Below are 14384 nucleotides of genomic sequence, written 5' to 3' on the forward strand. Positions count from 1 at the left end.
GGAGAAGGTCTTTTTTGTATATATCAATGAGAGTTCATTAACTCATTTTCAAAAACTGAAAAGCAAAAAACCTCATGAAAATGTTGAATTTAACCTTAGAACAAATCATTTAAATTTTGGTAGTTTTAATTTGCAACGTAGATTTTTTTTGTTAAATGAGTTTATTCCAATAGTAAAAAACTACATGCTTTGGGCCAAAAAAAAAACCCAAACAAAACCCAAACTTTTGCATGAGCTGCACTTGAGAAAACTGGTGGGAAAACACCTCCATGATTTGTCATGTATTTTCACAATTACTGGGGTCGCTTCTGTTTTCTTCAAGCTTTTGCCTTTTAGCTTATTTGGAGAGAATTTACAGGTTTTCATGTTGGTTTCTCTCTGCCACTTTTGTACAAGCCACTTTTGGGAAAACTTCTACCATTGCAATAACACAGTTATTACAGAAATGGTACCTTCTTTCTTACGTATCAGAAAAAGCCGTGCTATTTAACTCAGGTAAGGACAGTTCTAGCTGGTAAGAATGCCATTCTGGCTACAGTAGAGCTGGCAAAGTTGTTGTAGCAGAAAATATGGGAACCGTAGTTGTCTTACAGCAGTGCCAGAGACGGATGTGGTTTGTGTTGTACTGGTTATCCACCACCTTTGTTGTGGTTATGAGTTCCTCATTAGTGTCTGTCTTGTGACCCCCAAAATGGGCAGCTGCAGTGATTTTCACACTCTTCCTACTGGTCCTCTAATGCCTTCTAGAGTACACACCTTTAGGACTGTGTGCAGTTGCGGTAGAGGAGAAGCCTGAGTGGCTGGCATGGAAAAGATGGCAAAAAGATAGAGATGGACATTTTTTCCCCAAATGTCTGTCTACTCCTCCCCTGATTCACCACTCAGGGGAAAACAAGTCTAAATGCATTGTTTTATATATAATCACTAGTGGTTGTCGAAGCAACACCTAATTGATTAAGGCTGTAATTGTAGTGAGTGGAAAGCAAAGGACACTACTTTTGCAAATAACACTGGGAAGATTTATCTTACGTATGTATGAAAGGTTGCATTCTGTTTGGCTTGTCAGGCAAAGTGGAAGATACTGGTGGCACAATCGTTTTATGACAGGATGTTGGAGCTGGTTTAATGTAGGCTGACTCTAAAAAGTGGAGCTTTACTTTTTTAACTTTGCCACATGCTGATAGGAAAGAATCCATTTAAAGAATATGGCTAATGCTATTCTATCGACACTGCAATGTTTGAAGAAATCATTAAAAAAAAAGGGGAAATAAGATCTTGGCCTTCAATTTATTAATAATGGAATATGAAGGCCAGATTGTAACTGTAGAAGTTCATTTCGAATTTAAATATTTAGCATTTTCAGTTGTCTGTGAATACAAGAAAACTTATTACATTAAGATGGAATTTAGATCTTTGACATGAAGCTGATATTTTCATAGTGTGAAAAATATCAAGCTGACATTATACTGTCTTATTTGATGACTTCCAAATGTCAGAGTGCAGTAACTTATTCATAGGGACCTCCATGTCTTGCGATAGTGTCAATTTAAAAGACATTTACATCGACTTTTTTATTTAAACATGTAAAATGGAATATGCAAAGTATATGAAGAGAAGGGGGAAAGACCGGGGCGAGAAAGTTCTTAATAATATAATGAGGCACTTCTAAGGCTAATTTCCAGCACGGCCTTCTGACAGCGGCAGGGGCTGCACCCGGCAGTGCCGCTCCGTCACAGCATCCCCCTTCTTCCCGGCCCAGCGCTCTCGTCTTTCTTGTTATTTCAACTGAATTTAGGGACTTAGAAATAGCAGGGTATACTCTCCTGAAAAGTAACCCCCCTATCGCTTCCTTTTAAAAGTGATTTTATAATAACGGAACATAGTGAACGTTTGAGATCATTATGCCTGGGAGCTAACGGTGCTGTCGGCTGTGCAAGACCTCGGTGTGATGGCTGGTAACGGGATTGTGAAGCTACAATGACTGAATACAAGAAGCCTAATTTTATATTCCAGTAACTCTTTGTGTATGGGTATGTGCGGCAGCGCACCGGCGGGCCGCCCAGGGCCCGAGGCCGACCGGGGATCGGAAGGTCGCACAGCGCTGCGCACCGCGGGGCAGGGAGGGACGCAGAGAGGGGGTCAGGGAAGAAGGGCGAGACGCGCGCGGGGAGCCGCCATTTTGTTCGCGTCCCTGCGGCGCGGGCCGGGCCGACGGCGCCCCCTCGCGGCCGTGGTGCCGGGCGCGCGACCGGCAGGGGGCACCACGCCCGCCCCCGGCGGCCATGTCGGAGCTGGCGCGCGAGGAGCTGTCGGCGCTCGCCGCCATCTACTGCGAGCCGGGCGGCTGCGAGCTGCTGGCGGCCTCAGGTGACGCGGCCGCGCCCTGTCCGCAGCGCGGACCCTCCCGCTGCCCCGGCGGCGGCCCGGCCCCGCTGCCCTGCGGGCGGCTCAGTCGCTCCTGTGTTGGCGCTCGGCGCCCGTCCCTGTCCCTGACCCGCCGTGTGTCGGTACTGCCGCGCTTAGGGCACGGAGCCCAGCGGGCCCTGCTCGGTTATAGTTAGCGACCTTCGCTGTCCCGGCTGTGCCCAACGCCTGCAGGCACTGGCAGCAGGGAAGGGCCGCGCTGGGAAGGGGCTGGCTCTTACCTAGGTAGATAACCAGGTGAATCTCGTACGTGTAACAGGATCAGGTGTTTATCCTGTAATACTTAATAGGGGTGTAGCTTTTGCTGTGTATGAGATCAGCGTGAGACCATGCTGTGCTTGGGTAATTTCTGTTTTTCTGGGGTAAGGTAATAGTCTGGGCCCTATGATGTGTCCGGTGTTCTCCAGCTTCAGCAAAGATGTGTATGGCTGTAGATTTTACAGGGTACTGAGTCTGATGTGTGTGTCTGGTGCTGGTGGAATGGTCGGATGGTCTGTACTCCTTGCTCCCGTCAGCTGCTGGTTGCTGTAGGGTAGGAATGCAGTCAGTGTAGACACCTTTACTTCACGGTTTCTGCACTAGCCACTGTTTAGAACGTCGTGTTAAGGGATGACATTTATCAGTCTGTGCTGTGTGGTGATGTGAAGATGCCCCTTCAGCAAGGGAGAATAAACCTCAGTAGTTCCAGCGTACAACAGCAGTTACTATCAGGCTTAAATGTCAGGTGGCATATGCAAGTGTTGCGTGTCTGTGTGAGATCCAGATCAGAAGTAAATTTTGCGTAGTGCATACCACGGATGTGACAACTCTTGCATATTTGTTGGAGAGAGATACACTCACAGAGATGCACAGAATATGGCTATATTCTGTATCACTCTTCCCTGGTGCCCTAGGAGCTATTGCAGAGTGCTGCTCAGCTCCCCAGCAGAGTGATGGACAGCAAGTGGCTTCCTGCTGGTTGGACTTCACTGAAGTCCTGGGGAATGCTGTTAAAGAGGGATGCAGTGGTCTGCTGTCAGATTTTGTCTGCATATGTGTGTATTCAGCCTGAGAGGACTGAGATTATTAAGAAAACACTTTCTTACTGTGAGGCTGACTGAGCATTGGAAGAGGTTGTGCAGAGGTTGTGGAGTCTCTCTCCCTGGGGTCAAAAGCCATCTGGACATTGTCCTGGGCAGCCTACTGTAGGTGGCCCTGCTTGAGGGGAGAGGTTGGATGAGGTTCCTGCCGACATCAACCATTCTGTGATTCCATGAAAATGGCTTTGTTGTGTGAAGTTACATGCGGCTGCTTTTGAGCGACTCACTTTAAAAACTATGTGTGTAGACAGCCTCAGAAGGATGAAGACATCAGTGTTTGCAGGGAGCACAATTAACTGGGGTAATCTAAAAGCAGAATTTTGTGTCTAGGTCTGCGTGACACACCTCTTGCTCCAGTGTAGGCGTGTAATTCTACCATTTTATAAGGTTGTATTTTTAAAATGTGATTGCTGAAATGTTTCAACTGAGCTTTATCTTCTTAAAGTGAAAAAGTTCAATAATGTTATTTTGGGCATGGTTTGAAAATACAGTATCCAGGCTTATCAGATGTTAATTTTAAAAATTGTGAACATACCTGAACAGTGCATATACATGTCTGTTCCTCCAGATCTGTTAGCCAAATATATGCACATTCTTCTTTGTGCTTCATATATGGAAGAATGATTTTGTGTTTATAAGTTACCAGAATGTAAAAGGCTTAGAAGCCTTCCTGGAACATGAAGTGAGGTGCCACAAATGCAGAACGAGAACAGGCTATTTTATTTATATTGACTTTACGTGACCTTGTAGGGCTTTTAACCAGGCTCTGTTCATGATATGTTAGGATCAGGTATCTCTGGTTGATTTCCATAGTTTTCTGCTGGAATTGAAAAGATTATTTACAACAGTGATTATTGGTATTTTTCTTACTTTTGGAATTTACCTGTCCTATGTTGGAGCTACAGAATCCTTTAGTCTGTATACAATTAACTTCTGCTGTAGTCATTAGCTTATATTTGCTTTATCTCTTTGAACCATATAAATTATCATTGACAGATGGGGCATAGACATAACTTCCAGTAAGACTGTTATGTTGTGATATCTCTAATATATTAAGAGTAATTTGTGTGTAGATCCACAAGATCAAAAAGGAGGCCATTGGGGATTTATGGTTTTGAGGAATGTAAGAAAATTCTTTTGCAGGTCTCTTGGTATGGTAAAAACTTTGGCTTTCTGGAATTTAACAATGAAGTATTCAGAATGTAAAATGTGTTTTTATTAAAACCAATGTGTTGATGAATTTAAATAAACTAATTACAGCGTATCTTTTTTACCTTACATATCTATATGCAAAGATTAGTGTTACAGATAGAAATCCATAATTTAATTGTTAATCTGTTCTCTTCTAGTCTGCTCACCAAGCTTGCTATAAAAATATATTTAGATATTCTAAGCTTGTACGTTAGTAGGTGCCATTTTCTGAATTTAAAAATAGACTGCATGTGTTGCATAAAATGCCTTTGGGCAGGAGAGGAGGGGGATATCTGTCTGGTTGACATGGAACATAAAAAATCTGAAGTATGCTAGAGCTAAATATACTGATAAGCATGCAACTATGGGGAAAATGAGTTAAAATATATTGAGTTTAGTCTGATTAGCACATTAAATGCCAGCAGAACAGTCATACCCAACCTTTTATTTCACAAATAATCACCATGTTGCTGTGAAGACAACTCAGCCCTTGTAGCATGTGCAAACAAAGGAAATGTTCCTTTGGAGCCAGGTTGTGCAGGGTGCCGGTGGTTTGCTCTTTGTTCTGCCGGCGTCTGCAGCGCTGGTGCAGAAAATGGACGCTGCAACGTTTAAATAAACTTTGGATGCTGTAGGTTTTGAACTGATTCTCCTTTTTTAAAAGTGAGTCTGAAACAGATGTAAATGAGCACGGCTGGGCTTTTTGCAATGGCTCAGGGTGATACACTTTGGGATGCGAGGCTGCACTGCTTCCTTTGGATTAGTTCATCATCACAGGGAAAGGTGTGAGATTGTTGCAGGCTTAAGAATAAGATCATTGCAGCAGGAGGCCCTTGTTGAAGGGGCAGGGTTGGCCTGTCTGTTTATCCCTAGGTTACTTCTGAGTTGGTGAGATCTGTTATGACAAGCTAGTGAAAAAATCCTATGAGGATTTTCAGAAAAGTAACATGTTTTTCTGTCACTGTAATTAAGCTGGTAATAGAGTAGTATTCTTTTATATAGGTTGTGCATTTTAAAATCTCTTGGCAAGATAGCTAAAATAAAGTGATTCACAGGCAGGAGTACAATAATGTTCCTACCGTTCAGCCAGGTGCAACTTGCTTCCAGCTGGCAGCACCTGGTGGGGCTGCCCTGAGTAAGGGGTGGCTGAAGGAGGTGGGGCAGCAGGCACTGTCTGTGTCTGGTGTGATGCTCAGGGGTGTGCAGAGACCCTCTGTGGTGGCCTGGAGGGTGCTGGGGGTCCCAGGAGGTGCAGCACAGTCTTTTCTTCTTGCGTCTATGACTGTGTGTGCTGAGTGTAATGGCAGAGGAACCATCATCATTAGTACCCAGGAAGAAACATTTGTCTGGGCAGCAGAAGACAGAGATTGGAATGGGAAGGCTTGAGGTCCTCCTGCATAGCTGCTGACCATGTGTGAGGGTCTCTTCCAAGGCTCGTGCTTTTCTGAGGAGTACATTTACCTTTAAAAGAGCCTGGAACCTTTCATAGCGTCTTGGAAGATTGGACATGGATCGTGTTGGCAGGGAACAGCACTTTGACACGTAGTGCCTGTGGGTATGGGCATGGTTGGGTGTAGTTCTGTTTAATTCTCTGGATTTGCATCGCTGCTTTCAGCACTGGATTGGACTCTCTTTAGGCAGTGATGGTCTGTAGATATTTGGAGACTTCTTTAGAGTACTGCTAGACTTTTATTGTTGGGTTTGGAGGGTTTGCTGATTTTATTTTGTGACTGCCCTGACCTAGAGAGTTCTTTGTACGATGCAGGAAGGAGGTTTGGAAACAAGCCCTTGGGTTTGCTCTCTGAAGTGCTTCTGTCTGTCCAAGTAACTTTTAGGTCCTTTCACTTATTTAGTAAGTTTCTAATATAAAATCATGGAGAGCACTGAGGTTGGTTAGCAGTGTCAGCAATACCAATCAAACATAATTCAACTGACTGTCATATAAAGGAAGGTAAGGTACGGTAGGGGGAGAAGAACGCAAGTCACTTCAAAAGAGCTGCTCTGAAACTCAGCTCTGTTCAAATCTGGCTTCTCCTGCCCTCATAGAATGAATCAGCCTGACATTTTAGCAATTTTTTAAAGAAAAGGGGTGAAGTGCTTAGAATGCATCAAAGGGGTGAAACGGAGAACATCTGAAGAAGATCATCTTTTATCTGATTGATACCATCTTACTTCATGGCAGAGGAGCAAAAGTAGGTTAGGTCTTTGTCCTCACTTCTCACTTTGTCAAGTTTTGTATTGTTTTTCCATGAAAGGTTTTATTTTAGGAATTCATGTACACAATTTTCGTATTAAGCATCTTTGATTATATGGTTTATTAGAAGGATGTGGTCTTTAGGCCTTCCTGCTGCATACTATTTGTATCCTTTTCACTTTGAAAATAATTCTGTTCTAAAGTAGATGCTACAGATTTTGAGTAAATATGCAGATATATAAACATACATTTATATAAGTGTATGCATATTTATATATGTAGTATCTAGGGTCAGATATCCAACAGAGTTGTTTTCATTATATCAATCCCACCGTTGTAGAGGAGTTGACAGACAAGATTTAAGCATATTTTCTCTGCAAGTTGTAGGGGACAAAGAATCCTACTTCTTTATTTCCAAGTCTCTTGTTAGTGTGGAACTGCTTTTGACTGGTTGTCTTCAAAAATATCCAGTGCAAATCTGTTTGCCTGGTATTGATGTTAGAAGTCTTACAGATTTCTTTAGGAGCAAAGTTAGGGCAGTGCCGAGTCCGTCCAGAAAGGTCTCTATTTTCAGTTGTCCTTGCTGCTGCTATTGAGCTGTAGAAGCTGAGTTATGTGTTTGAGAGAGACAGTTCTTTATTCCTGGCTTGTCTAGACTTTGAAAGAGCCAAAATGTGTGAATACTTTTTAGAATGTGTTAATAACTTTCCTTCTACTATGTTGTGGAAGTGTTTAATTTCAGGATTCCCTGCAGGTATAGCTTAAGCCATTGGGTACAACCACCCCACCCTGCACAAAAACCCCACACCCTTATTTTGTATGAAATTGCAGTAATTTGAGTGGAATTGTTAGAGAAAATAATATGACCTAATGATATATGTGTATTCCAACTTGAAACAAACTATTAATGTTTATTTTTTTTATATTTTCCAGAGACGCATGGAATCTCATTTAGAATTCAAATCACTGTGAAAGAACTGCTGGATACAGATGTACTTTTAAAGTTGTTATTTCATTTACCAGTCAGTTATCCATCAACTGTACCAGATATTTCTGTTAACTCAGACCAGCTTACAAGGGCCCAATGTATGGACGTGAAAGATAAATTACTTGAACAAGCAAAGAAGCATCTTTCTGAACCCATGGTACATGATCTGATTCTTTGGATACAGCAGCATCTTAAAGATGTCATTAAGGAATCAGCAACAGTTTGCAGTGAAAAAACTACTTCGTCAAAAGGAACAAGTGCAGAAGATGGTATCTGGATGCTCCTTTTGCATTTAGATCACATGAGAGCAAAGGCAAAATACGTGAAAACTGTGGAAAAATGGGCTTCAGATCTAAGGCTGACTGGAAGACTGATGTTCATGGGCAAGATAATATTGATTCTTCTTCAGGGTGACAGGAGCAGCATTAAGGTGCAGGAACAATGAATGTTGACTAGTTCTATCGATTTACCACTGAAGCCTACATGTCTGAATATTTTGTCTGTGTTTTTCTGAGATTAATGGTTTTGGAAGCAAATTGATCATTATGAGAATAGGCCCAGCAACTTTATTCTGATTTAAGAGAAAGAAGGTATTCTATATGAAAGAAACCAGTGATACTTGTAGACCTGTGGTCTGTATTGCTTTACTTATCACTGCAACTGTACCCCTGTATTCCCTTTGTTTCCTGACTTAAATATGCCTAGGTTCAGTTTCCTGTATTTCCCAAATGCCCCAGAAAGTAGAAAAAATTGTTATGTAAAATGAGTAACAGACATATTTCTAACTCATTACTAACTGTTTCTTTCCTTGACTTGGTGCTCCTCATGCATGCCTGGGCTTTGAAATTCTTGTCTATACTTATGAAGTCCCACTGCATTAGGTGGGTTTTTGTGGCAATGTTGGAGGAGAATGTTTTGGCTTTTCTAAATGATTTAAGCCTGCACTTAATTTCAAACTGATGAATAGAAGTAGTCATGCACTGCTTGGGATGGGCACTTTCAAAGTTTGATTGCTATGTTCTGAAAAAAAAGTCTGTATGTTTCATACAAATTTTTGCATTTTTTACTAAACTTTGAAGATACTCAGTGACATTTAATTTTTTTTTATTTTTTTATTTTTTTTTGTCATTTAGGACTATTTGATTCTTCAGAAAACTTGTAAGGTAGATGTGGACTCAAGCGGAAAGAAATGCAAAGAGAAAATGATGAGTGTACTGTGTGAGACAGAAGTACAATCACAGCATAAAAGGTATAATTTAGTAGTGTTGTGGATAGAGAAGTAACAGAATTGATAATTACATTCTGACAAATCTGGACATGTTAATGAGTTTCCCTTTTACAATGTAGGTTTCAGACATTTGAAGTCAAAGAATACTCAACACTGAAGGAGTTACAAAAGGAATTTGAAACTGCAGGACTTAAAACTCTTTTCTCTGAGTTTGTGCCTCCTCTCTTAAAATAAAATTAAAAGAAAACATGGGACCTTTGACCAAGGCAGTAGTTGACTACAGATGCTGATGGAAGATAAAAGGACTAATGTGGCAAATGTTAAAGCTTTTCTGCAAAAAGTGCCAGAAGTAGTCATCCTCTTGCAAGAAGAAGGCAATTCATACATTAAGACTGTTTTGCAGTCCCTGTTTTTCAATGTTTTGTTTCTTCTCTCTCATGGCAGAGTTTGTTGATAATGGTCTGCTAGAAAGCATGATTAATTTTGCTTTGGGAGATTATATGAAGATATTTCTGTATAAAAACATAGCAAACACAGATTTCAATATGTGAGGACAGCATATACTTAATATTCCTTAGGAGTTCATTTGCTAACTTTTCATTCTCCATTTAATTGACTATAAATGCTAGACTATTGATTTGAAGAAAAAGCTCGTGTTCCTTTGGCCCTGAAAAAACTTAAAGTGTCTTTTTGAATGTTAGTTTTAATTCTAAAATGAATAAAACCACCTAACTGGAGAATTTAAATTCATTAAAAAGCTAAGGTAAAGCCAATGGTAATATTTGCTTTGATAGTTTACAGATTTCTTTTTGCGTTTTATCTGGTTTTACTGTCTGTGCATCTTTATATATCTTGATTCAATTAAACTGTCAGAGCAGCATATATACAGACTTCTGTCTCTCAAGACTTTGGTCAAGTTTTCTGGTTTGGTGTTTTTGTTTGTTTGTTTTGGTTTGGTTTTGTTTTTGATTGGTCAGTGACCTTGGCCAGCTTATAGTTGTGGTTTTTTTTTAGTCAGTCTGTGTTTTACATTTACGTTAGTATAATGTTACAAATTATATACATAATTTTATAAACTTTACAAGTTGTGCAAGTTCTGTTTGCCTAGGGAGAATTGGATACTTATTTCTTAAAATTATTAATGTCCCTTGGTTTCTGTTTTACCTGAAACCATTCTCTAGTCAGGCTAGATAAATTATCCAGTAATAAAAATTTTGCAGTCATGAATTTCTCAGTAACTAGCAATGTCATTTTGGTTGGTTTTAGCATGTACCTAAACATGTGCTTTACTGCTCTCTAAAACTCACTCCTAGAAACCAACTGTCTCATGTATTCTTTGTAAACTAAACAGATTTGATAAATTCAGTATAAATTAATTTATCTCCATTGTACTGGGAGAAGATCAGGACACTTTGGTTAGTTTCTGTCCTGGAAAATTATTATGTAAGATATGATTTCCAGTTTCATACTCAGACCATGAAATTATTCCTCTTTCTTTATTTATTCTAGAAAAGTAAACTCGTAAGACTTTTAGGTTTTACTTTTTTTAGGGTTTTTTTTGAGATATCAGATGCATAAGGGGTTGTAGACGATTAGAGAGTTTCTGAAGTTTCTAAGGAGTTTGGTAATTTTCTTAATAGAGAGTGTCTCAAATATGTATGTTGCATGTTATTTTGTGCACTGATGCTTATTTAATGACATAGTAGCAAAAGTTCTTAATGAGTCTTTCATGTTTAGCACATGTAATACTTCAGGCACAGTAGAAAACAGGTTTTACAAATCTGTTTTATATTATTTTGAAATGGCTTCCTGAGAGATAGGAATCTAATTTTCCATCATTTTAAATGCATATGAAGATGAATTCTTACTGTTATAAAGAAGAATGAAACAGAAGTCTCTTTAAAATATTAAAATAGCATATATTTTAAATTATAGTTTCAAGAATTGAGCTGTTCTCAGGTAAAATAGCTATGTTGAAAAACTCTGTGTCAGCGGAGTATAGTCTTGAAAAGATGCCAGGGGTCTTTCCTTATGCTATGCGGATCTGACAAGTATCAAATCCAAGAAAAGGCCTATGCATGTACAATACAAAAACATAATCAGTATCTCTCTGCAAAACTAAATGTTGTAAGATTTTGCCAGATGGATTTCATGTCCTCAGCCAAATCTTTACTTTAAAACCCTCCAAATTTCTGGAACAAGAATAGTAAGGTACTTTAGTACAACCCATATCACAATATTTTGCCATTAAAATCTGCCTGAGGCCATATGCAACATGCATATAAATCTGTTGTATATGCTTTCTGTTGATTTTGGGAATAAGATTGAATAGCATACCTACTCATGTGATCTCAAATTGCATGTGACTTAAAAAATAATTGAGGCATAAGTTGTGGTCGTCTTTCTTGCAAGATTAGATGCAGACCCACTAATTCTTTTCTCCCTACAGAAAAGTGACTGTAATTAGCTGCACGAGAAAAGCTATTTGTAGGGTCAGTGGTTGCCAGTTTCACTTGAATATAAACTGATGTATTTTCTTGAGTTTTATTGCCTGATGCCTTCTTGGTCAACTGTTTGGCCGGAGCTGGCATTCTGAAACAGCTAATTAAAAAAACAGATAAAAAGAGCAAATGAGAATTGGGTAAGTTGCAGCTCTCTTCTAATCTGCGCTCATCTTTCTGCCAAATGAAGTTGTAAGAAGCTAGATGATTTCTGTGTTTCAGGAGTTGTAAAATGCAGTTTATACAATGGATTTTTACCATAGTTAAATTTGTTACTCACTAGCTTACATTGGACAAATCCACAAGTTCGGTGTAGGAAAGGACTGCAGGTTTTTTGGTTGGTTTGATGTGCTTCAGGAGAATTACAAATCTGATCAGCTTGATACTGTTCAGACAGCAGAGAACATGAAAACTGATGTCAGTCTGATTCTGTTAAAGCAAATGCTTTTGCCTACCCATCAGTCAGTCACTTACTTTGAAGGGTAGGAGGATATCTTCTGTTCACATGAGTAAACAATGTTTTTCAAGGCTGTTCTTTTGGAAGGATGTTGCAGCTGTCTGTTAACTGATGGTTTGTTTGCATTTATTGTAAAAAGAGATGGGCAAACCTGTGAGCCCCTGGGGCACAAAAGTCGTCAAAATAGGTAGTGTGGTGCATGTTCTGCCCTCCAAGGGAACTGAAGCAGACACAGAAGAACAACAAAACATGCAGATACAGAAAAACAAAATGCAGGGAAAAGTCAAAACTCTTGAGCATTGTTAAAGAATGCCTATCAGAGTTTAAAAAGTTTGTGAAGTGTATGTAACTATCAGAATCTGACAATTCAGTTGCAAGGAAGAAGAAATCCACAAATCAAAAATGATTTAACAAATAAGAAGCTAGATTTCTTGTGGATATTATAAGTAGTTCTTCAAAATACATGGTTAGTAAAGCCTTGTTTCTGGTGGCCTATCTCGTTTCTAAACAATAGCACACATGAAGCCTTCCCTGCAGAAGATACATTCCTGATGGTATTCTCCCAGGTGGGTTCCCCAGTGCCTGATGTTGACTGTGCATAAATTGATTATTGTTTACATAAATCTTCAGAGTATGAATAGCTTTTCTTCACCTGTTACCTTGTTCATCAAAGTTGTAGGTACTTGGTTTCTTTCAGGTTGTTAATCTCTCATTTTAATTGAAATGAGTTAAATTAAAAAGTTCTGGGAGAACTTCATAGTATAAACATGCATGCTTCTGTACAGACAGCACAGATATGTAACCATAGTTTCCTTTGAAAATCAGGCTAAAATGAAAGATGTTGCAATAGGATTGACAACTTGAAGAATCAAGTTTTTAGGACAAAAGTGAGGTTTGTTTGGTCTTTTTGAATACTTTGGCGTATTAAGTGTAAAGAAAACAAAAAATGGGTTAAGAAAACAAAAAATGGGTTAAGAAAACAAAAAATGGGTTAAGAAAACAAAAAATGGGTTAAGAAAACAAAAAATGGGTTAAGAAAACAAAAAATGGGTTAAGAAAACAAGAAAGATCTAGAGGAGGGAAGTAACTTTAATGGAGGACATCATCAGTATTAGGAATTCACCTGCTTTTCATATTTAGTCTCATTAATTTCTGCAACACCCCCGACTCTGATTTGTTATTTGATGTTGGAGGAAGGACAGGACACTGTAAGAACTCATATACGAAAATCCTTGGCATAATCAATTAAAAATAATTGAAAGTAGATTTGATTGTTTTGTGAATAAGGCTGATTTTTGCAGGTTTGTGGTTCTGTCTCATTTTCCTATAATAAGATCATTTGTCTCTTATTTCTGACCTACAAAACTCAGATTAGTATAAATTATATGCAGAAGTACTGTAATGAGCCTAAAGAAACTTCATAGAGGAAAAAATATTTTGTTTATGATGTCTCCTTTAAAAATAGTTTAATAAACCCTGCATATGGGTGATTTAAAACTGAGTGTCCCTTGATTTGTTAAGCTTTATCTGTGAAAATACAAACATAATCATGTTATAGTACATCTGAAATAAGATGATGAAAGGTTGCACTCACTGTATTTCTGCCAAAGTTTGAAACTGAAATTGCTTATATTATGAAATAGTGCAATTGCTGGAATCAACTTTCATATATCTTATAGTAGTATTAAGCATTATCATCCTGTCTTTTAGTGCATAACACATGCAACACTGGCAGCACTCTGTCTGGCTTTATATTTTCTATGTGTACATATTTTTATGTTATCTTATGCAAGAGTTATGATTATTTATATTAGTTATAGACATAAATGGAACTTGAAATGTGAATATGGTAATGCCATTTTGCAGCTGTTGTTCTGTGCCGCGTTCATGTATTGGCTTTTGTATTAGTTTGTGTTGTCTAACTTCAAAGTATTAACCCACAGTGAAGAGAACTCTTCAGAATGACAGAAAAATTTGCCTAGAAGACATTCATTTAAGGAATTCTTTGGACTCTAAAAATGAATACCTTAATACTTCCAGTTAATTATGCATTCAGATACTTTAATTTTATGCTAATAAGGTAACAACTGCTGCACTTCTTATTTTCTTTGTGTTTCTTAATGTAATACATGTTATCTATTTGTATCTTGCATTAGAACATAGCTGATCATGAAATTGGAGTCAATGTTTTATTAGTATTTCCCATTGTAAATGTCTGTGATTCATTATATGTATGCATTGTTATCTATTATAACATGAATGCAAAGAGCTATTTTAGGATGAAACTTGATACAAAAGATCTCTGCATGAGAGCAATAACTC

The 14384-nt window shown here is 38.8% G+C and overlaps 1 protein-coding gene across 3 annotated transcripts; it reads left to right on the top strand.

Annotated features, from left to right (window-relative positions):
• Positions 1–1698: 1698 nt before the first annotated feature.
• On the top strand, positions 1699–13559 carry RWDD3 (RWD domain containing 3). Of its 3 annotated transcripts, none has more exons than XM_051795019.1 (4): positions 1699–1955; positions 7822–8306; positions 9010–9125; positions 9224–13559. In XM_051795019.1, exons 1-4 carry the CDS (start codon positions 1949–1951, stop codon positions 9336–9338), a joined length of 723 nt encoding a protein of 240 aa, XP_051650979.1. In that variant the 5' UTR covers positions 1699–1948; the 3' UTR covers positions 9339–13559. The 3 variants fall into 3 exon arrangements, with proteins under 3 accessions (XP_051650979.1, XP_051650989.1, XP_051650973.1); XM_051795029.1 differs by lacking the exon at positions 1699–1955 and adding an exon at positions 2009–2030; XM_051795013.1 differs by lacking the exon at positions 1699–1955 and adding an exon at positions 2268–2367.
• Positions 13560–14384: the final 825 nt, after the last annotated feature.

This window comes from Manacus candei, unplaced genomic scaffold (assembly GCF_025592945.1).
Source record: "Manacus candei isolate 608988 ecotype Guabito, Panama unplaced genomic scaffold, ASM2559294v1 h1tg000005l, whole genome shotgun sequence".
Lineage (NCBI taxonomy): Eukaryota > Metazoa > Chordata > Aves > Passeriformes > Pipridae > Manacus > Manacus candei.